The following is a 21,935-nucleotide window of genomic DNA, read 5'->3' as shown; positions in this document are numbered from 1 at the left end:
AGCATAAGAAAATGGGTTGGGCTATATACCTGGGGGATTTTGTTGGAAAATAATGAGTAATAAAGTTGGAAGAGAAAAGTAAGATTAAGTTTTAAGGGCTCTGGAAGCTTATTTGGATTTGGTGTCACAGGCAATATAGGGAGATATTAGTTTTTCAGAGAAGTAGTATAATGAAAATAGCATTTTATTAAATCCGTCAGGAAAAGTACATTGGGGAGAGAAATTAAACATGGGAGACTGAGTAGGAGGCTGTTTAAGTAAGGTAGGCAAATAAGAATAGCTAACATTTGTTGCTTATTTATTATGTGCTAGGCACCATTTTAATGCATTAATTTACCCTTTTCAATGTATTATTATCCCCATTTTGCAGACAAGGAAACTGAGACAGAGGGGTAGGTGACTAGGATGGTGGCATGGAGATGGAGAGATAAAATTATGCCAATATTGTGGACTGCTAGTGACCTGGAAAAAATATTTTTACTTTGGTGGTGGTGTTTCCTTTTTTTAAAAAAATTTTTTAATCCTCACCTGAGGACATTTTTTTAAATGTATCTTCAGATAGAGTGGAAGGGAGGGAGGGAGAGAGAGAAATATTGATGTGAGAGGGACATGTCTACTGGTTGCCTTCCGCATGACCCGTCCAGGGCCGGGGACAAATCACAACCAAGGTACGTGCCCTTGACCAGAATCAAACCTGTGACTCTTTGGTCCACGGACCGATGCTCTAACCACTGGCCAAGGCTTTCCTTTTTTTTTTTTTAAGTAAATTATTTTTCTGGAGGTCACATAGATTTGAGGAACATCCCCTTTGGGAACAGATTAAGATAGCAGAAGTGAAAAGAAACCAGGTCCAGAAAAAAAATTAGTTTTATTACTTCCTTGCCCACTATGTTAAGAACTTTAGAATCTGTTCCTCTCCAAAATTTGGCATTAAAGTTGATAATTTTCCAGACATTTTCAAGACCTTGTTGAACTTCTCCTTTAGAAGCACAAAATTCTGTAAATCAATGCTCTTGCCATCGACAGGAGCAGTACATTACTGTATAGGGTGCTTCTTATTCTCTCTGTGGACTAGCTATGGCTGGTTGAAGTGTCTATCTTGTGAAGATACACAGAAAGATTCCTGGTGAGTATGTGAGACTGTTCTTTGACATGTACATGGTAACCATAACTTGTTTCTCTTTAGCTCGGTTCTACAGCCATTGGAATCCAGACATCAGAGGGTGTGTGCCTAGCTGTGGAGAAGAGAATTACCTCCCCACTCATGGAGCCAAGCAGCATTGAGAAAATTGTAGAGATTGATGCTCACATAGGTAAGGAACAGGGAAAAGCTGCTCTGTAGGAACTGGCCTAGGTTATTTAGTCATCTTTGATGTTCCAAGGGAGGTTCATTAGATGAACGTCTTATACCCTTGTTAGCTGTTGATTTCCAGGCAGTAGGCGAGTATGCATAATATGGGAGTAGGAAGCAATTGGGCTCACTTGTTCCCAGAAGTTCCTTTGTCCTTCAAATTTAGATTCTGCAAATGTGATGGTTGTTGTAATATGTAAAAGTTGAATCATAGAGCAGCTCCCTATGATGTCTGGGTCTTCATTGATACATAACATTAGCCCAAGTAGGAGACCACCAGGAGCTGAGCATTCTGGTGAAGCAGAGGATGGTGTAGGAAGCTTGGGGTGTTCACTAAGAAAAGAGGAATTCTGCCCTGACTTGTGTGGCTCAGTAGTCAGAGTGTCAGCCCAAGCACCAAAGGGTCACTAGTTCAGTTCCTGGCCCCAGTTGGAGTGGGTTCGGCAGGCAGCTAATTCAGTGTCTCTTTCTCAATGTTTCTCTCTCTCTTTCTCCCCCTTCTACTTTCCCTCTTCCTCCCTCCTTTCCACTCTCTCTAAAAATCAATGGAAAAAATATCCTCGGGTGAGGATTAACAAAGAAAAGAAAGGAGGAATTCTAAGGATCTTCAGAGTGACTAAGGTTCAGAGAGTATAAGAATAATAACAGACTTTGCCCTGGCCGGTTTGGCTCAGCGGTTAGAGCATCGGCCATGGGTTCGATTCCGGTTAAGGGCACGTACCTCGGTTGCAGTTAGATCCTGGCCCTGGTCGGGGTTGTGTGGGAGGCAACCAGTCGATGTGGCTGTATCATATTGATGTTTCCCTCCCTCCCTTTCTCTTTCCCTCCCCCTCCCTCCCTCCCTCCCTCCCTCCCTCCCTCCCTCCCTCCCTCCCTCCCTCCCTCCCTCTCTATCTGATGATAAATAAAAAGTATCCTCAGATGAGGAATTAAAAAAAAAAAGAATAGACTTTGATGAGACCAGTTCTCTTCCTCTGTTTTCAGATTTATCTTTTTTTTTTTTTTGCAAATTGGCAATATATTTATTGTTGAGAATACTACAGATGCCCCCCCCCCCGCCTTTTTTTGCTCCCTATCTCCCCCTACAACCCTTGCCCCTGTTTCTTTTGTTGTTGTTTTTGTCTCTGTTATAATTCCCCTGCCTTAGCTTTGGCATCATTGTAGTGAATAGTTCTGCTTATTTATAGCATGGCATTTTATTTGGCTTTCCACATTTTTTTAACCTATCTAGTCATCTAATTAATGAAACATTGGTAAAATAATTAATTGCTGGAAGGCAGCAGAACCAAGTGCCGTAACAACTCTGGGAGCGCGACATGATCTCTTTCATAGACACAGAAACTGAGATTTAGTCTTTTAAGATTAGAATATGGTGTCAAATTATCTCAGGTCACTTGTCTTTTAGAGGTAGGTCAGTGTCACTTCAGTCAACATATTGAGAGCCTACTATGTGCCAGACATTGTGCTCATGACCATGGATACAGAGAGGAATGAGACATGGTCTTTGTCTTCTAGAAGCATACAGTCTACTCCTGGAGGTAGACATACAAATAAGTAAATGCAATTAAGTGACATGGGTATTAAGAAAGGCTGTTGTATGTGTTCAGTAGGGGTACAAAGGAGGAAATAGTTCTGCCTGAAGTCAGTGGTGTTGGGGCTTTCAGAAAAGGATTCCATAAAGGTGTTGCTTGAGCTGAGTTGAATTCTACAAGATAAGGAAGTTTTACCGAGTGAACAAGTGTCTGGCTATAGCAGAGGAGAGCATTCTAGTCAGAGGGGATGGAAATGAGCAAAGCCTTGTTGTGTAAAATATAAAATATCCTGCATAGCAGTTTAATATGACTGGGAGGTAGGTGGATTGTAGCGAGAAATGAGCCTGGAAGCAGACAGTAGAAGTCCTTTTTACCATGCCAAAGAGCTTAAACTTGATCCTTTTACATTGATGGGAAAAGTTTTAAGCATCGAGGTAATGCCAGATTAGGGTTTTAGAAAGACCATTCTGGTAACAGTGTTGAAGGCAGAGTAAAGTGGGCTGAGACTGGTTGCAGGGAGACCAGCTAAGAAATTGTTTTTAATCCAAACAAAGAGATGAGGGCTTTAACCAAGGCCAGGGCCAGAGAATGGAGAGGTAAGGACTAATGCCAGAGAGGTTAATCGCATAGAGATTGGTAGAATTTGGGATCTGATTGGTTGTGGGGGCCAAGAAAGAAGGAGTCTGAAGTGAGTCTGTGGTATGTCCAAGTAGATACATTAAGGGAGTCATTTGGCTTTATAGGCCTGAAACATTTAAGCGAGACCTGGGCTGGAGATTTAGATTTGTCATGGCATATGAACTAACAGCCATAAACTTGTAATCTTGGACCATCAGGCAACTTCCCCTCTAATATACTAGTTGGTTTGTGTTTGGTCAGGAAAAGGAAAAGGCTTTGATTTTATTCTAGGATCTTTCATCGAAGCTCATAGTAAGATAGTTATTTTTTTCCTTATTTCTTCTGTTGAGGTGTTGGTGTTGCTTAGTTTGAAGGTGCATCGTTGTCTACAAAGAGTGGTAAAGGGATACTTACCGATGTAATATGTGGAAATTCATGTTTGATTAGCTGTTCTTCTCTGTCTTCTGTTTAATCACTGGACCTCTGTGTCATTGTGGATATTTTTTTATTTGTTTGTACTATAATTATACTTAGAGTTCAGTGCAGATAATTTTCCATCTGATCTCTTGGGTATATTGCTGTGGGATTGCTGAATGGCACCATGGTTCCACTCCAGAATTTCAGTATTTCCTGAGTGAATGAAAGAGTTCTACAAGGAATTGGCCGCTGGGTCACTGTTGCTTTTGCATTACAGGTTGTGCCATGAGTGGGCTAATTGCTGATGCTAAGACTTTAATTGATAAAGCCAGAGTGGAGACACAGGTAAAATTAGCATCCTCTCTCCTTTCTACCATGGTGCTTGACTTCCTTGTTTAGTGATGCTATAGCTGTGTGAGCTGTGTTGCAGGTATCTGTGCTCCCATCAGATGTAGCTCCTGGGCGTGATTTGGGTAGAATCCCTAGTTATAACTTTCTGAGGCTTGGAGTCTAGCCACCCAGCCATTGCAGCTTTAAGAGAGCCTTGGTAAATAGTGCTGACAGTCTCTTGCTTCTTTTTGATTTGCCTTCTATAAAGCAAGCATCACACTACATTCTGTTCCCTAATTGACTTTCTGTGGGAGCACCATAGCAGGAGGTCAACATAGCTAAAGGGCATTTCCCCTCAGCTTCCTTTGCTGCTGGGCTTGCAAATAACATCTCTCCTGTGGTGAGTAATGATAGGTACCAGGTGACAAATGCTGGTCAGGAACATAGATTTTTTTTTTTTTTAACTGAGCACCTGCTGCCTGGAGAGCAGACTAGTAAGAAAAAAACATGTGATGGGTAAAATTTTTTGCACTTATTTGCAAGTTTGCTGTCCTTGCTTATATGAAAATAAGTAATTTAATTTAAACACCAATAGAAGGATAAGATAGGGAAAGCGGCACTCAGCTATTTGCATTTACTTTGTGAAAAGATGAAACTTGATGCTGTGAGGGGTTAACTGTTATTCAAAGGAATAGTCTTCCAGTCCAGCTCTGCTTAGAGTCCTTTTGGTAAAAATTTATCTCCAGAGCTATTTCTCTTCCTCTCATGTAGTTCCATGCATTTGAGTTTAGTGTTGGGGAAAATACCCTGGAGTTTGAGGCTTCAGTGTCCAAGCACAGTTCAAAGCGGGATGTGTGTAGTTGGCTGGTGGAGCTGCTTTAATGTCCTTATTTGGAAGGTAGACCATGCTTTGCTCCTCTTCTAGAACCATTGGTTTACCTACAATGAGACAATGACGGTGGAGAGTGTGACCCAGGCTGTGTCCAATCTGGCTCTACAGTTTGGAGAAGAAGATGCAGATCCGGGTGCCATGGTGAGTATGAAACTGTGTTAAGTTTTCTTGCTGTTCTATGGGAATTAGGACATTTGTCCTCTGAGCCAATTATCTTAATACCTCCTCTTGTTTTTTTATTCTAGTCTCGTCCCTTTGGAGTAGCACTGTTATTTGGAGGAGTTGATGAGAAAGGACCTCAGCTGTAAGAACCTTTTTGCCACCCTGGCTGGTTTGGCTCAGCGGTTAGAGCATTGGCCTGCGGTCCAGAGAGACCTGGGTTCTGTTCCCGCTAAGGGCACGTACCTCGGTTGCGGTTTTTCCCCAGCCCTGGTTGGTCATGCGGGTGGCAGCCGCTCAATGTGTCCCTTTCGCGTCGATGTTTCTCTCTCTCTCTCTCTCTCTCTCTCTCTCTCTCTCTCTCTCTCCCCCTCTCTCCCTCCCACTCTATCTGAACAAAAAAATGGGAAAATGTCCTCAGGTGAGGATAAAAACAAAACCTTTTTGCCGTACATTTCCTGCCTCCATTTTGGGAGAATTTTAATTTGGGATGGAGACTGGTAGTTTAAATCAACTGAGAAGATTATTGTAGAGTTGTAAGAAGCGAAGGGCTTCTAACTCTGTAAAAATATAGATTTGGGGATCCTCTGAAGAACTTCCCTATTGGAACCAGTGCTAATTCTGGAAATAATTAGAAGTAACTTTGTTACTGTAGTCAGAAGATGTGCTTTGGAGCTTTGTTTTGGAATGTTGAGGATCCCTGTCCTCAAATATTATTTAGATAGGCATACCCAAGTGCCATATTTAAATATATTATACTTCTTTCTAAATCCCCCTTTTAAAGATGCTTTTAGTTTTAAACACTTTTTAAAAGATTCGGTTTCTGCGAGCATAGAACATCTTTTGGATCTGTGCCTCCATATTTCGGTGGAGTTTCCTGACTGCAGGCCAAGCATTTATATTTTTTTAGGACATGTTTGTTACATAAAATGCCACCACTCTTAAGCATTTTAATCTTCTTCTTTTGGGGGGTTTTGCAGGTTTCATATGGACCCATCTGGGACTTTTGTACAGTGTGATGCTCGAGCAATTGGCTCTGCTTCAGAGGGTGCCCAGAGCTCCTTGCAAGAAGTTTACCACAAGGTAATTAAGCACTCTCACTTGTGGTATATACATCTATACCACATCTATACTGATAAAAATTCTCATTTTATTATTTTTAAAATTAAAATATTACTTACATACAATAAAGTGTACAGATAGTAGAGTTCTACAATTATATATACCCTTGTCTCCACCAGCTAAGGTATAGAACACTTCCATCACCCTTCAAGATGCTTGTCTCGCCCTGGCCGGTTTGGCTCAGCGGTAGAGCGTCGGCCTGCGGTCCTGAGAGACCCGGGTTCAGTTCCCGCTAAGGGCGCGTACCTCGGTTGCAGTTTGTCCCCGGCCCTGGTTGGTCGTGCGGGTGGCAGCCACTCGATGTGTCCCTTCACGTCGATGTTTCTGTCTCTCTCTCCCTTCCTCTCTCTCCCTCCCACTCTATCTGAACAAAAAATGGAAAAATATCCTCGGGTGAGGATAAAAAAAATAATAATAATAAAAAAAAAAAAAAAAAAAAGATGCTTGTCTCTCCCCCTTGCAACCACACTTATTGCTATAGATTAGTTTTGTCAGTTTTTGTACTTCTTTTTTGAATCCTCACCCAAGGATATTTTTCCATTGATTTTTAGATAGAGTGGTGGCAGGAAGGAGGGAGGGAGGGAGAGAGAAAGAGAGAGAGAGAGAGAGAGAGAGATTGATTGCCTTCTACACGACCCCTACAGGGCCAGCATCAAACCTGCAACCTGAGGTGTGTGCCCTTGACCCGGAATCGAACCCAAGAATCATCAGTCTATGGGCCTATGCTCTAACTGCTGAGCAAAACTGGCCAGGGTGCTTCTTGTACTTTTTATAAATGGAATCATACAATTTGTATTTTTGTGTCTGCCTTTTTTGTTCAACATGCTAGGTTTTCTGTTTGTTTGTTTTTTGGTGGTGGTTGTTAATCCTCATATGTGGTTTTTTTCCCATTGATTTTTAGAGAGAGAGGTGGAGGAGAGAGAGAAACATTGATGTGAGAGACACATCAATTGGTTGCCTTCTGCATATGCCCTGACTGGGGCTAGGGATCGAACCTCCAACCCAGGTACATGTCCTTGACTGGGAATGGAACCCACGACCCTTTGGTTTGAGGGCTGATGCTCTAACCACTGAGCAACACCAGCCAGGGCCAACATGTTGTTTTTTGATCCATTCATATGTTTGCACACATTAGTAGTTTCTCCTTATTGTGGAATGGAGTGCTACGGTGTAAATGTACCAGAATTTGTTTATCCTTGATCTTCACATCTCTGCCTAACAGGTTATAGTTTCTAGTCTGCCTCTTGAAGCAAGTGGGCTTTTGACACTTTTTATCTTTGTGGGATGGGAAGACTTGGTTTGGGGTAACTTTGCCATCATTTAGGTGGTTCATACAGGGATCACTGCTCATGTCAACCTCTAATAGTATTGATTTTATGTCTGGAGGAAATGAGGCACAAAACGTCATAAAAAAGAGCAGATTTTCTAAACCTTTGGGCTACCTTCTTAGATCATTTAGGAATTATTATTCATAGTATATCACCAATATTATCTTATTTCTAAATTAAAAGAAGATAAGTATAACCCTCTCCCCTTCTTCAAAGATCACTTACCATATGAAAGTTGTTTTAATGCAAAGTAAGAGTTTTTCTCTGAATAAATGTATTATACTTATTTACCATTTATTTGCATTCTGGAGGTACTTGTGATGCGTTGTACTTGTTAAGTGTTCGATTTGTTAATATTTGCTAACTCGTTTCTTCAGGGAGGTATAGGGAAACTCTCTGAAGGAAGGAGGGACTCTACAATTAATGGCTACTCTTCTTACCCTTTTTGTTTCAAGTCCATGACTCTGAAAGAAGCCATCAAGTCCTCACTCATCATCCTCAAACAAGTAATGGAGGAGAAGCTGAATGCAACTAACATAGAGGTATTTTCTGTTTACTGTTTGTTATTCAGATATCTTAGCTCCCATTGCTGAATATTGAATAGATCAAGAAAACAAGAAAATCCCAGTTTTGTATGCTCAGGTCTTAAGAAGTTACTGATATCTTTTGAATAAGCAACTTTAGCAAAGCAGTAATGGCAGAAGCCAGAATTCGATGAGTTCCAGAATGAAAGAGAAGTGGTGAAATAGACCAAATAAGAGTGTGCTGCTTTCTCAAGATGCAGTGACAGCAGAGGGCAGCATTAAAGAAACAGATTTTTGTCTTTTTTATTATTATTATTATTATTATTATTTTTTTAATTTTATTTTTGTTACAGATGTTTCTCCTTTTTTACCCCATTGACACCCTCCTCCCCATCCCCCCCACCCCATCCCCGGCTTTGTTGTCCATGTTCATTGGTTATGCATACACACGTATGAGTTATGTGGTTTATCTCTTCCCTCCCCCCACCACCCCTTCCTCTGAGGATTGTCAGTTTGTACCCTACTTCCACGTCTCTGCGTCTACCTTATTCCTCAGACTGTTATGTTCATTATATTCCACAAATAAGTGAGATCATGTGGTATTTGTCTTTTTCTGCTTGGCTTGTTTCGCTTAGGAAAATACTTTCTAGGTCCCTCCATGTCATCTCAAAGGATAAGAGATCTTTCTTTCTTACAGCTGCATAGTACTCCATTTGTACTGTACCACAGCTTTTTTATCCATTCTTCTACTGATGAACACTTGGGCTGTTTCCAGATCTTAGCTATTGTAAATAGTGCTGCTATGAACATGGGGGTACATATATTCTTTCTTTCTTTCTTTTTTATCCTCACCTGAGGATATTTTTCCACTTTTTTTGTTCAGATAGAATGGGAAGGAGAGAGAGGGAGAGAGAGGAAACATTGACGTGAAAGGGACACATCGAGTGGCTGCCACCCACATGACCAACCAAGGCCGGAGACAAACTGCAACCGAGGTTCGTGCCCCTAGCGGGAACCGAACCCAGGTCTCTCTGGACCGCAGGTCGACACTCTAACCGCTGAGCCAAACTGGCCAGGGCCATATATTCTATCTGATGGCTGTTTTAGGCTTTTTAGGGTATATTCCTAGAAGTGGGATCAGTGGGTCAAATGGCAATTCAATTTTTAATTTTTTGAGGTAACACCATAGTGTTTTCCATAGTGGCTGCACCAGTGTGCATTCCCAGCAGTGTACTAGAGTCCCCTTTTCTCCACATCCTTGCCAACACTTTGATGATTTGTTGATGGTGGCCATTCTGACAGGTGTGAGGTGATACCTCGTTGTTTTAATTTGCATCTCTCTGATGATTAGTGATGTTGAGCATTTCTTCATATGTCTCTTGGCCATTTGTATGACTTGTTTGGAGAGGTGTCTATTGAGTTCCTTTGCCCTTTTTTGTTTTTTTTTTAATCCTCACCCGAGGACATTTTTCCATTTTTTGTTCAGATAGAGCGGGAGGGAGAGAGAGGAAGAGAGAGAGAGAGAAACATTGATGTGAAGGGACGCATCGAGGGGCTGCCACCCGCACAACCAACCAGGGCCGGGGACAAACTGCAACCGAGGTACGTGCCCTTAGCGGGAACCGAACCCGGGTTTCTCTGTACCGCAGGCCGACACTCCAACCGCTGAGCCAAACCGTCCAGGGCCCTTTGCCCATTTTTTAATTGGGTTCTTTGTCTTCCTTTTGTTGAGTTGTATGAGTACTCTATATATATTGGAAATTAACCCTTTATCTGATGTGTCATTGGCAGTGATGCTCTCCCATACACTGGGTTGCATTTCCATTTTGATGGTTGTTTCTCTTGCTGTGCAGAAGCTTTTGAGTTTGATGTAGTCCCATGTGTTCATTTTTTTCTTTGTTTCTGTTACCTTAGGTGATGTATCAGTGAAAATATTGCTGTGTATGATGTCCGAAATTTTGGTGCCTACATTTTCTTCTAGGATTTTTATGGATTCATGGGTCACATTTAAGGCTTTTATCTATTTTGAGTTTATCTTTGTGTATGATGTAAGTTGATAGTCTAGTTTCATTTTTTTTGCATGTAGCTGTCCAGTTTTCTCAACACCATTTATTAAAGAGGCTGTCTTCACTCCATTGTATGCTCTCGCCTCCTTTGTCAAATATTAATTGAGCATAATGTCTTGGATCCATTTCTGGGTTCTCTGTTCTATATGCCTGTTCTTGTGCCAGTACCAGGCTGTTTTGATTACAGTTGATTTGTAGTATAACCTGAAATCTGGTAATGTGATCCCTCCAACTTTGTTCTTCTTTTTCAATATTGCTGTGGCTATTTGGGGTCTTTTTTGGTTTCATATGAACTTTTGAAGTATTTGTTCTAGTTCTGGGAAATATGTCGTTGGTATTTTGATGGGGATTGCATTGAATCTATAGATTGCTTTGGGTAATATGGACATTTTAATGATGTTAATTCTTCCAGTTCATGAACAAGGTATATGCTTCCACTTTTTTATATCTTCCTCTATTTCTTTTTTCAATGTCCTATAGTTTTCTGCAAATAGGTCCTTTACTTCTTTGGTTAAGTTTATTCCTAGGTATCTTAATTTTTTTGCCGCGATGGTAAATGGCATTGTTTTTTTTTCAGTTTCTCTTTCTGTGAGTTCATCATTGGTGTGTAAGAATGTCGTCGATTTCTTGATGTTAATTTTTATATCCTGCTACTTTGCCAAATTCATTTATTAAGTCTAGTAGATTTTTGATGGAATCTTTATGGTTTTCTATGTGTAATATCATGTCATCTGCAAATAATGACAGTTTCACTTCCTTCTTTCCAATTTGGATCCCTTTTATTTTTTTCTTCCTGTCTGATTGCTGTGGCTAAGACTTCCAGTATGTTAAATAAGAGTGGTGAAAGTGGGCATCCCTGTCTTGTTCCTGTTCTTAAGGGAAATGCTTTTAGTTTCTGCCCATTGAGTATGATGTTGGCTGTAGGTCTTTCATATATGGCATTTATTTTGTCAAGATATGATCCCTCTATTCCCACATTGCTGAGCGATTTTATCAGAAATGGATGCTGGCTTTTGTCGAATGCTTTTTCAGCATCTATTGATATGATCATGTGGTTTTTATTCTTCATTTTATTTATGTGGTGTATCACATTTATTGATTTGCGGATATTGTACCAGCCTTGCATCCCTGGGATGAATCCCACTTGGTCATGGTGAATAAATTTTTTTATGTATTGCTGGATCTGATTTGCTAGTATTCAGGATTTTGGCGTCTATGTTCATCAGGGATATTGGCCTGTACTTTTCTTTCTTTGTAGTGTCTTTTTCTGGTTTTGGAATTAGAATTATGCTGGCCTCATAAAACGAGTTTGGAAGTCTTCCTTCTTCTTGAATTTTTTGAAATATTTTGAGGAGAATGGGTGTTAGTTCTTTTTTGAATGTTCTGTAAAACTCCCCCGTGAAGCCATCCTGGGCTTTTTTGTTTGCTGGGAGGTCTTGATTACCTCTTCAGTTTACTTAGTTGTTATGGTCTGTTCAAGTTTTCTATCTCTTCCCGGTCCAGTTTTGGGAGACTATGTGTTTCTAGAAATTTGTCCATTTTGCTTAGATTGTCAAATTTGTTGCCATATAATTGTTCATAGTAGTTGTTAACGATCTTTTGTATTTCTGTGGTGTCAGTTGTTACTTCTCTTTCATTTCTGATTTTGTGTATTTGGGTTCTCTTTGTTTCTTGGTGAGTCTAGCTAAGGGTCCATCAATCCTGTTTACCTTTTTGAAAAACCAGCTCTTTGTTTCATTGATCCTTTGAATTGTTTTTTTGGTCTTCATGTCATTTATTTCTGCTCTGATCTTTACTATTTACTTCCTTCTACTTGCTCTGGGGTTTTCTTTTTGTTTGCTTTCTAGTTCTTTAAGTTGAGAGGTTAGATAGTCTACTAGAAATTTTTCTTGTTTCTTGAAGTAGGCCTGTAGTGCTATGAACTTCCCTCTCAGAACTGCTTTCGCTACATCCCACAGATTTTGTATTGTTGTGTTCATTTTCATTGGTTTCCAGGAAGTTTTTAATTTCTTCCTTGATCTCCTCGGTAACCCATTCATTGTTTAATAACATGTTATTTAGCCTCCATGTGTTCCAATGTCTTTGCATGTTATTGTTGCATATGATTTCTAGTTTCATGCCATTGTGATCTGAGAAGATGCTTGACATGATTTCAGTCTTCTTGAACTTGTAGAGATTTAATTTGTGTCCTAACATGTGGTCTATTTTTGAGAATGTCCCATGTGCACTTGAGAAGAATGTGAATTCTCTAGTCTTGGGGTGTAATTCTCTGTAGATATCTATTAAATCCATTTGGTCTAGTGCTTCATTTAGAGTCTCTGTTTCCTTGCTAATTTTTTGTCTAGAGCATCTATCCAGTGATGTCAGCAGGGTGTTGAAGTCCCCTGCTATGATTGTATTGGTGTTGATTTCTCCTTTGAAGTCCTCTGTGAGATTTTTAATATATTTTGGTGCTCCTATACTGGGGACATACATGTTTATCAAGGTTATATTTTCCTGTTGCATAGATCCTTTCAATATTATGTATTGGCCTTCTTTGTCTCTAGCTATGGCCTTCATTTTGAAATCTATTTTATCAGATATGATAAAAGCTACCCCAGCTTTTTTTCCTTTCCGTTTGCTTGGAAGATTTTTTTCCATCCCTTCACTTTCAGCCTATGTGGGTCTTTTGTTGTGAGGTGGGTCTCTTGTAAACAACATATAAATGAGTCATGCTTTCTTATCCAATCAGCTACTCTGTGTCCTTTTGTGTGTGTGTGGTACATGCCTCTCGCAGGAACCGAACCCAGGACTGTCTGGTCTGTAGGCCGACGTTCAACCCCTGAGCCAAACTGGCCAGGGCTACTCTCTGTCTTTTTATCAAAGCATTCAATCCATTTATGTTTAAGGCGATTTTTGATATGTACTTATTGCCGTTTTTGTTTAGTGTGGTTATATTTTTCTTCCTATTTCTCGTACTAATTACAGCAGTCCTTTTAACATTTCTTGCAGGGCTGGTTTGGTGCTAATGTATTCCCTTAGCCTTTTTTTGTCTGGGAAGCTCTTTATTTGACCTTTTATTTTGAATGATAGCCTTGCTGGGTAGAGTAGTCTTGGATTCAGATCCTTGTTTTTCATGACCTTGATTACCTCATGCCATTCCCTTCTGGCCTGTAGTGTTTCTGTTGAGAAGTCAGCTGAGAGCCTTATGGGGAGTTCCTTTGTAGATAACCCGTTGCTTATATCTTGCTGCTTTTAGGATTCTCTTTGTCTTCAATTTTTGGCATTTTAATTACTACGTGTCTTGGTTTGGGCCTGTTTGGGTTCTTCTTACTTGGGGCGCTCTGTGTTTCTTGAACTTGAATGCCTTCTTCCTTCACCAAATTAGGGAAGTTTTCTGTCACTATTTCTTCAAATATATTCTCTAACCCTTGCTCATTTTCTTTTTCTTTGGGGACTCCTATGATGCGAATATTATTACGTTTCCAGTTGTCCCACAGTTCTCTTAAGCTGTCTTCCTGTTTTTTAATTGTTTTTTCATTTTGTTTTTCTGATTTGTTGATTTTTTTCTACCGTCTTTTAATTCACTGATCCAGTCCTCAGCTTCTACTCTGCTGTTTAGACCTTCCAATGTGTTCTTTATTTCTGATATGTCATTCTTCATTTCTTCTTGGTTGATTTTCAACATTTCTGTTTCTTTACTTATGGTGTTGATGTCCTTACTCATGTTGTTGAGCTTCCTCAAGATCATGCCTCTGAATTCTAGCTCTGTTAACTTGCTTAAGTGCTCCTCATTTATCTCATCTTCGGTAGACATCTCTTGTTCTTTCATTTGGTATTTGTTTCTTTGTTTCACCATTTTGGCTATCACAGTGGGTTTTGGAGCCTGCCAAATTTTCCTTGTGGGTGTTGGAATTCTGCTATTTGTAGTTCCCTCTCCTGGGTTTGGATGAGCGTGGGAGGACCCATGTTAAACACCACTGTCAAGTCTTACCTTCCTGGGCAAAGTTGCAAGCCCAGGAATGGTTCAGTTATCCTCTAACTTTTTGCCTAGAGGCTATTAGTCGGAGTTACTTGAAGAGCCTTGGGTTCTCAGTGAATGAAAAACTCTCAGGTGCTAGGTGTAAGAGGATTTCCCGAGGGTGGGGCAGATGCTGGTTGGTAATGAGCCTCAATTTGCATTTCAATGGCCCACTGGGTGGGGCTGAATCTCTGAGGGAAGGCTGCAGCCTCTCCTCAGAGCCCTGGGAAAGAGTAAGATGGCCACCCTCCTGTGTCAAAAGCTCTGAGTGCCCTCCAAATCCCGAGTGGCTTCACACGGTTCCAGTCCAGTCTTCCCTCCCTCTGCCAGAGCCCAATGTGAGTGGCTGTGGCTATTTTAGCATGTGTCCCTGCACTTTGCTATGGAACCGCCTGGGAGTGTAACCCCAAGGGCGCTGCTCACAGCTAAGGCAGCTGCTGACCATGGGCTCGCAGCCCCCCTCTTGTGCCTCCACAGTCCTACCAGGATCGAGTCAGTGTCCCTGGTTATATGGTCCTTGCAAGCTGCTTTTCTGTTGCTTTTTCCCGACACTTTGTCTTCATTTTAGTTATAATTCCAGTTTGATCCTGGGAGACAGTCTGTGTAGCTTCCGTTCACTCCGCTGCCATTTTGGACTCTCAGATTTTTGTCCTTTTTAAGTATGGAGAGAGATTTGAAAATACCTTGTGGACTGGGAAGAAACCAGTGGATAGAAAAATGTTAAAAGAAAAGCAGAGATTAAACAGTGATGGAAAAGTTCTAGAAGGAAGGAAGGAATGGTACAAATGAAGGAGTTATTTTCGAAAAGTAGAATTCATTCAGCACTATATGTATTGAATACCCATTGTATGCCATGTACCACGATAGATGCCAGGGATACAGGCACAGAAAATCCAGTTTCCATTCAATTTATACACTGTGTAGTATAGAGGATATACAGATAATAATAGCTTGGGCTGCCACTTCTTTAATAGCGGTAAGAATGGATTGTCACAAGGACATATAACTTACACTGGGGCATTGGGAAAGCTTACTGAAAGAGAGTCTCTGGAGAAAGGCTGAGAAGAGTATTCCAGGAAGAGGGAACAACCTTGTGCAGAGGCTCTGAGATGTAATACAATATTGTGTATAGAAGGGAACTTTGAGGGTTTTGTCTGAATGCTGGGGTGTGAGATGTAAGATAGGGAGATGGCAGGAGATGACACTAGAGCAGATTCTGAATGCCCTTATTTAGGATGCTAAGAGTAGATGGGAGAAGCCCTGGCCGGTTTGGCTCAGCGGTTAGAGCGTCGGCCTGCGGTCCGGAGAAACCCGGGTTCGGTTCCCGCTAAGGGCATGTACCTCGGTTGTAGTTTATCCCCGGCCCTGCTTGGTCGTGCGGGTGACAGCCACTCGATGTGTCCCTTTCACATCGATGTTTCTCTCTCTCTCTCTCCCTCCCTCCTGCTCTATCTGAACAAAGAATGAAAAAGTGTCCTCGGGTGAGGATAAAAAAAAAAAAAGAGTAGATGGGAGAAAAGGAGGCAATGAGTAAAGAAAAGGTAGGTTTGGAGGTGAATTGGGAGAGAGGTCTCTGCTGAGGATGGGTAGATACAACAGCGAAAATTAAGAGAATGGGAAATATTTGTGAAAGCCAGATGGGTAGGGAAAAGGGAAGATAGGCATGAAAAAAAAGATTGCTGGGTCACATTAAAATACTAGCTGAGCCTGGCCGTTTTGACTCAGTGGTTAGAGCGTTGGCCCATAGACCAAAGAGTCTCAGGTTCGATCCCTGGCCCTGGTTGGAGTCATGCAGGAGACAACCAGTTGATGTGTCTCTCTCACATTGCTGTTTCTCTCTCTTTCCCACCCTCCCTCCCACCTACTCTATCTGAAAAATCATTGGAAAAATATCCTCGGGTGAGGATTAAAAAATACTAGTTGCGGCTGGAATCACAAAACAAATTGTAAAATCAGGATAGTAGTTATCCTTGGAGGAATAGTATGTATGTGTGTATAATACTTTTCAGTTAAAACTTTTTTAAAAGGCAAGTAAAGCTGTAACCACAAATCAGGAATTAAACCATTCTGCTCTTACCAGGATGTTTGTCAGCTGTATTCTGCATAGACTGAGAAAATGTATGTTTTTGTTGATCCCTAGCAGAGGATTGACTGGTTGAAGGCAGAAGAATGGAGACTACTGGGGGTGTTGTTGGATGTCTCACAGTAGAGCCAAGCTCCATAGGCTGCAGTGAATGGGGCAAAAGTGGGTTCCGGAACAAGGGGCTGGCCTAAGGAAGGTCTGAGAAGAGTTGGAGAGAGGATGGAGGGCAGGGTGGGGGACAGTTGGCTTGTGCCTTGAGCAGAAATGGGGAGAAGGGGCTTGGGGATAGAAATGGAAAAGCTTACTTCCTAAACATGTTTTGTTCACCTTCTTAGCAAAGATTTGAAAAATACTTACCTTCTTGCCAATTGCTGAGAGAGTGAGGTGCAGCACTCGTAGTGAGACACTGATCTTGACCCTCAGGAGATTTTTGTCTGTTCCTTTCTCGTACTTTGTTGTGTTTGGTACTGAATGAGATAGGGTGTTAGACATTTCTGTCAAGGCTATCTCCTTGCCACCTCAGAGTAATTCAAATGTAGCTCTGTTCATTTCACAATGAAGGTTGCCAGGCCTGCTGTGTTCAAAGGTATTCAATAGCTCACTCAATTTCAATGCAGGTATAGTGCTGCTTTGAAAAGAAGTGAGGCTCATCCATGCCCTACCATTAACTGCATTCATTCCTGACTAGAGTTTCTCTTCACATTAGAAAAAGGGCACTTCAATTGTCTGAGATTGTTTATGCCACCTGTGCTCCAACTCATGGTTTCTAAAGCTGAATGTCCTTCAGTCTTTGGAAATGATGCCCAGGCCTGTCTGTTTTTGAAATCTCCATGAGCGATTCTGATGGTCAGCCTCAGGTCAGGCATTAAGCAGCCACTGCTCTAGAGCCCATCTCCTCCATCTCTTTAGTCCCTGCTCCGCCAGCCGTCCCTGGAATCACCACCTCTCCTTCGCTATAGCTGCTTCCCCTTAAACAGGAAAATGTCTAAGTTCTTTCTTTAGAAAAACAAAAATGAAACCCACCTTTGTTAACCCTTCTTCTTTCTATCTAGTATCTTATCTTTTTTTGTTTGTTTGTTTTTAATTCAACTTTGTTGGAAATATAATGTACCTCCTGTAAAAGACGCCCATTTTAAGTCTACAGTTCAGGGAATTTTGACAAATGTGTAACTCTGTCTGCCACTACCATCAAGACATGGAACATTTCCATCATCCCAGTTTCCTCATGCTCCTTTTCAGACACTTCTTTCCCACTTATCTGCTCTTTGTCACTGTGGATTTGTTTTGCATGGTGTAGAATCTCATATGAATGAATCGTACTCTTTTGTGTCTAACTCTTCCACTCAGCATAATGGTTTTGAGAGTCATCCAAGTTGCTTGTATCGGTAGCCTGTTAGACTTTATTGCTGAGTGCTCTTCCATTCATCTTGTTTTTTTTTATTGCTAGGTTTCTTCCCAACAATCTATATTCACTGTCTTACCTCACCTCTCATTTAGTCCTTAATCACTATCATTTGTTTCTGTTCTTATTACATCCCTGAGACTGTTCCTTGCTGAAACAAGTCCTATTTGTCAGATTTTGTGGTCACTTTTTAGACCTATTATGTAACCTTTCTGAAGAAGACACCAATTTTTTTTTTTTTTTTTGGTCTGTGCCCCTAGCAGGAACTGAACTCGGGGCTCTCTGCTCTTCAGGCTGATGCTCCAACCACGGAGCCAAACCAGCCAGGGCGACACCTCAAATTTTTAACAATTCAAAAACTAAACTTATCTTTCCCCAAAACCATTTCCTCTTCCCATATTTATAATCCTGGTGATGGACCACCAGTGCCCCTGTCATTCACAGCAGGGGCCTGGAAGACTGACTTTGTATTCCCTTTCCTAAATTGTCTTTGCCTCCTTATGACTAACTCCTATCAGTGCCTCTCTATATCCCTACCTTCCAGTGCCTTCTTTTCTTCCAGTCCACATTTCCTCCTGCCTGTGGCCTTGCCCTCCTCCACTTCATTCCATTCACCCCCATCAGGCTGCTGAAGAGGATTTTCTGAATTGCATATCTAATCTTGATTGTTTTTCACTTAGAACATTTTTTTCTGGCTCCTGTCACAAGGTAAATTCCAAATTTCTTTTCATGGCATGATAATTCTCTACTTCGTAAGTCATGTTTAATTTGTTAGGCAACTTGCTAAGCATTTTACATGTAGTTATTTCTTTTAATCCTCAAAACAACCCTATGAGATATGTATTTCTGTTTCCATTTTACAGAGGAAGAAACAGGCTTTGAAAGGCTAGGACCTTCTCCAAAATAACAGAATTTTGTGGCATCAAGATTTCTTGTTTTTTTAATCCTCATATGAGGACATTTTTGCATTTATCTTCAGATAGAGCAGGAAGGAGAGGGAGGAAGAGAGAGAGAGAAACATCGACATGAGAGAGACACATCAACTGGTTGCCACCCACATGACCCCCACTGGGGCTGGGGACAAACTGCACCTGAGGTTCATGCCCTTATTGGGAACCGAACCTAGGACTCTCTGGTCCACAGGCCGATACTCTAACCGCTGAGCCAAATCGGCCAGGGCATGGTGGCATCAAGATCTGAACCCAGGTCTGGGTTTGGGTCCTTTCCCTTTCGGAGCTCTGACCTCCCACTCCATTTCATCTCTGCCCTAGCCATTCAGAGTTACTTTCAGTTTTGCTAATATACTTTGTTGTGTGCTTTTCTGGATTTGCACAGTCTGCCCTTCTGCTCCTTGACTGTCTAACCCATTCTTGCCATGTTTTAAGACCCAACTCAAATGGCTTCTCCTCGAAGCTTTCCTGGACTCCCCTAGATCACTCCTTGTGCTTGCATCTTACATATGCATAGCTCTAATACTTACCTGATATTGAAAGCATCTAGTATCTAGCACCCTATGAATAAGAGGCGTTTTTCATCTTTGGATCCCTGGTGCCCAGGACAACTGTAACAGGTGCTTAGTCATTAATTATTGATAGAGTCAATGAAAGAAAATATCACCTGCTTCACAGAGGTTTTTCAAAAGTAAAGTGAGATAAATAGAAAACTATCTTTCATATTCATTATGTAATTAAATTTATCATTATGCAAATACAAGGGGTTACTTTTACTCATCTCATGATGAGTACCTTTTTGAAGGCAGTACTACTTGGTTTGAATCCTATTACTATTGATTTGCAGCTGTTCTATTCAGCCATTCTGGTAGCCCCCTATAATGGTTTGGGAGGACTAGCCTATAAACCATGACTGATTTGACAAAACATTCTGTAGGCCCTCCCTCTTCTCTGGTTTATTGACCTTATATTCTATCCTCATGTCCTTAAAAGAAGCAGTAGTAACATTTCTATATTTTAATTTCCTTGGAATAGAACTTATGGTCTATATGGACATGAGTGAATTATTTACCATATTTTACAAATATATTTGGGGTTCTCTGACATTTCATGTAATTGGACAGATATTTTGGGAGAATCTAGTGGAGACTGCAGACTTTGTTCAGCCTGTTCCAGACCAGAACTTAAGGTGTTTTAGGATGTAGTCTTTTTCTAAATTTTATGTGAACATGAGGCAGAGAATAATAAACATCATGGAACTGGATTATGCTAATTTTGGAAGTTTTCAAATAATATTAAATATCAATAATGAATATTATTCAAAAAAATGCCCAAGTATGCTTAAAGTTAAAAAAAAAAAAAAAGGACCTGCCCAGGCTAGTGTGGCTCAGTTGGTTGGGCGTCGGTCCCATTCACCAAGACTTTGCCAGTTTGATTCCCAGTCAGGGCACATGCCTGGGTTTTGAGCTCAATTCCTGGTAGGGGGTGTGCAGGAGACAGCCATTTGATGTTTCTCTTTCTCTCTCTCTCTCTCTCTTCCCCCTCCCCCTCTCTTCCTCCCTCCCCCCTCCTCCTCTTCCTTTCTCCCTGCCTCCCCCTCTCCCTCGTTCCCTCTCTCTCTAAAGTCAGTAAAAACATATTAAGAAAAAGTGTGAGAAAATTACATTTAAAACAAATGAAAATACAACAACTTTTTAGGCAAAGGTGAAGTGGCACTGTTCCTCAGTATTGCCCCCAAATGGGCACTGTGTTTTAGTTAAGTTTGAAACTAACCATCTTCGGACTATAGTTTTTTATTGCTTAAATGGATTATATACTCAACTGCTTTGTTATTGCTAATAACTTTAATTACAACTAATTTCCTGTCATTGTTAATAGAATCTTTTCATGGCTGGTCCTTTTTAACAAGCAAAACAAAACCTTTTTATTAAGTTACCATATAGACAGTTTTAAAGAAAATAATCCCTAACAATGATATTTGGTGCTTATTATAATATTCTAAGCACTGTTCTAAGCACTTTACATATACTGACACTTTTTTTAATGTTTTTTTTAAAAAGATATGTTTTTATTGGTTTGAGAGGGAGAGAGAGAGAGACATTGACCAGTTACCTCCCCTGCGTGCCCTGAGTGGAGACTGAGCCTGCAACTTGGGCACATGCTCTGACCGGGAATTGTACTGGCAACCTCTTGGTGTATAGGACAACGCCCAACCAACTGAGCCACACCAGCTAGGCTGTTAACACATTTAATCATCATAATTACTTTATGAATTAGGTGCTATTATTATCCCCATTTTACCGATGAAAATTGAGGTAGAGGGTGGTCAAGTCACCTGAGGTCACACACACAAGCTCAACTTGCAAGTGTGTAAATATGCTTTTAATATATTTCTGAAGGAAGCTTTAACAAAAAAAATATTGACCCCATGTAACTGGCTGCTTCTTTTGTGATCCTTGTTGAAGTAACTTCAAGAAGTGACAATGACGATAGGTTTAACCTAAAAATAGAAAATTTAGTCGATAAAATTTTTATTTTGGAGTCAAAGAACTATCTTTGGAAGCTGCTGCCGGAAAGGATATCCCTGGGATAGCAGATCCCTCAGGTCCTGATGACCAGCTGTATCACCAACACAGCTTCTCTTCTCATCAACAGGCTGGCCCAGCTCAGCTTATTAACCCTTCACTGTTTTCTTTACAGCTAGCCACTGTGCAGCCTGGCCAGAATTTCCACATGTTCACAAAGGAAGAACTTGAAGAGGTTATCAAGGACATTTAAGGAAATGTGATTCTCAGAGCTTCTCTGGGACAATTTCAGTTCTCCTGATTGCTCTTAACTTTTATTTCCAGCTCCTATTCCTTGAAAAATCTCCAGTGTATGTGCATTTTTTTATGATGTCTGTACATAATGGCAGTTCTGAAATAAAGAAAAACTTAAAATATTTGTGAATAGAGTATTCTCTTGTAATACAGTCACAGTGTTTATGTTGGGCAAAAAATCAACATCTTTCCTAAGGTTGTCTTAATGGCTTTCCACAATAGAATCAGCTATATCATGAGTCCTGGGTGCTGGCAATGAACTTAAAACTAATCCAGCTCCTGCCAGTGGTTTAAGATATTAATACCACTGTAAACCCATTTCAGTCCTATAGTGAATCTTAA

General features: G+C 40.8%; 1 protein-coding gene across 1 annotated transcript in view; it reads left to right on the top strand.

Annotated features, from left to right (window-relative positions):
• PSMA5 (proteasome 20S subunit alpha 5) overlaps positions 1–21,715 on the top strand; it is a 28,701-nt gene extending 6,986 nt beyond the window's left edge. The window contains exons 3-9 of the mRNA XM_036272702.1: positions 1,187–1,313; positions 4,196–4,263; positions 5,174–5,281; positions 5,386–5,444; positions 6,280–6,382; positions 8,205–8,291; positions 21,475–21,715. Coding sequence (XP_036128595.1) covers positions 1,187–1,313; positions 4,196–4,263; positions 5,174–5,281; positions 5,386–5,444; positions 6,280–6,382; positions 8,205–8,291; positions 21,475–21,552 — 630 coding nt within the window. The 3' untranslated portion in view covers positions 21,553–21,715. The remainder of the gene's footprint in view (positions 1–1,186; positions 1,314–4,195; positions 4,264–5,173; positions 5,282–5,385; positions 5,445–6,279; positions 6,383–8,204; positions 8,292–21,474) is intronic.
• Positions 21,716–21,935: the final 220 nt, after the last annotated feature.

The sequence above is a fragment of the Molossus molossus genome, unplaced genomic scaffold, assembly GCF_014108415.1.
Source record: "Molossus molossus isolate mMolMol1 unplaced genomic scaffold, mMolMol1.p scaffold_m16_p_20, whole genome shotgun sequence".
Classification (NCBI taxonomy): Eukaryota; Metazoa; Chordata; class Mammalia; order Chiroptera; family Molossidae; genus Molossus; species Molossus molossus.
The sequence above is the reverse complement of the archived record's forward strand: the minus strand, read 5'-3'. Positions and strand labels throughout refer to the sequence as shown.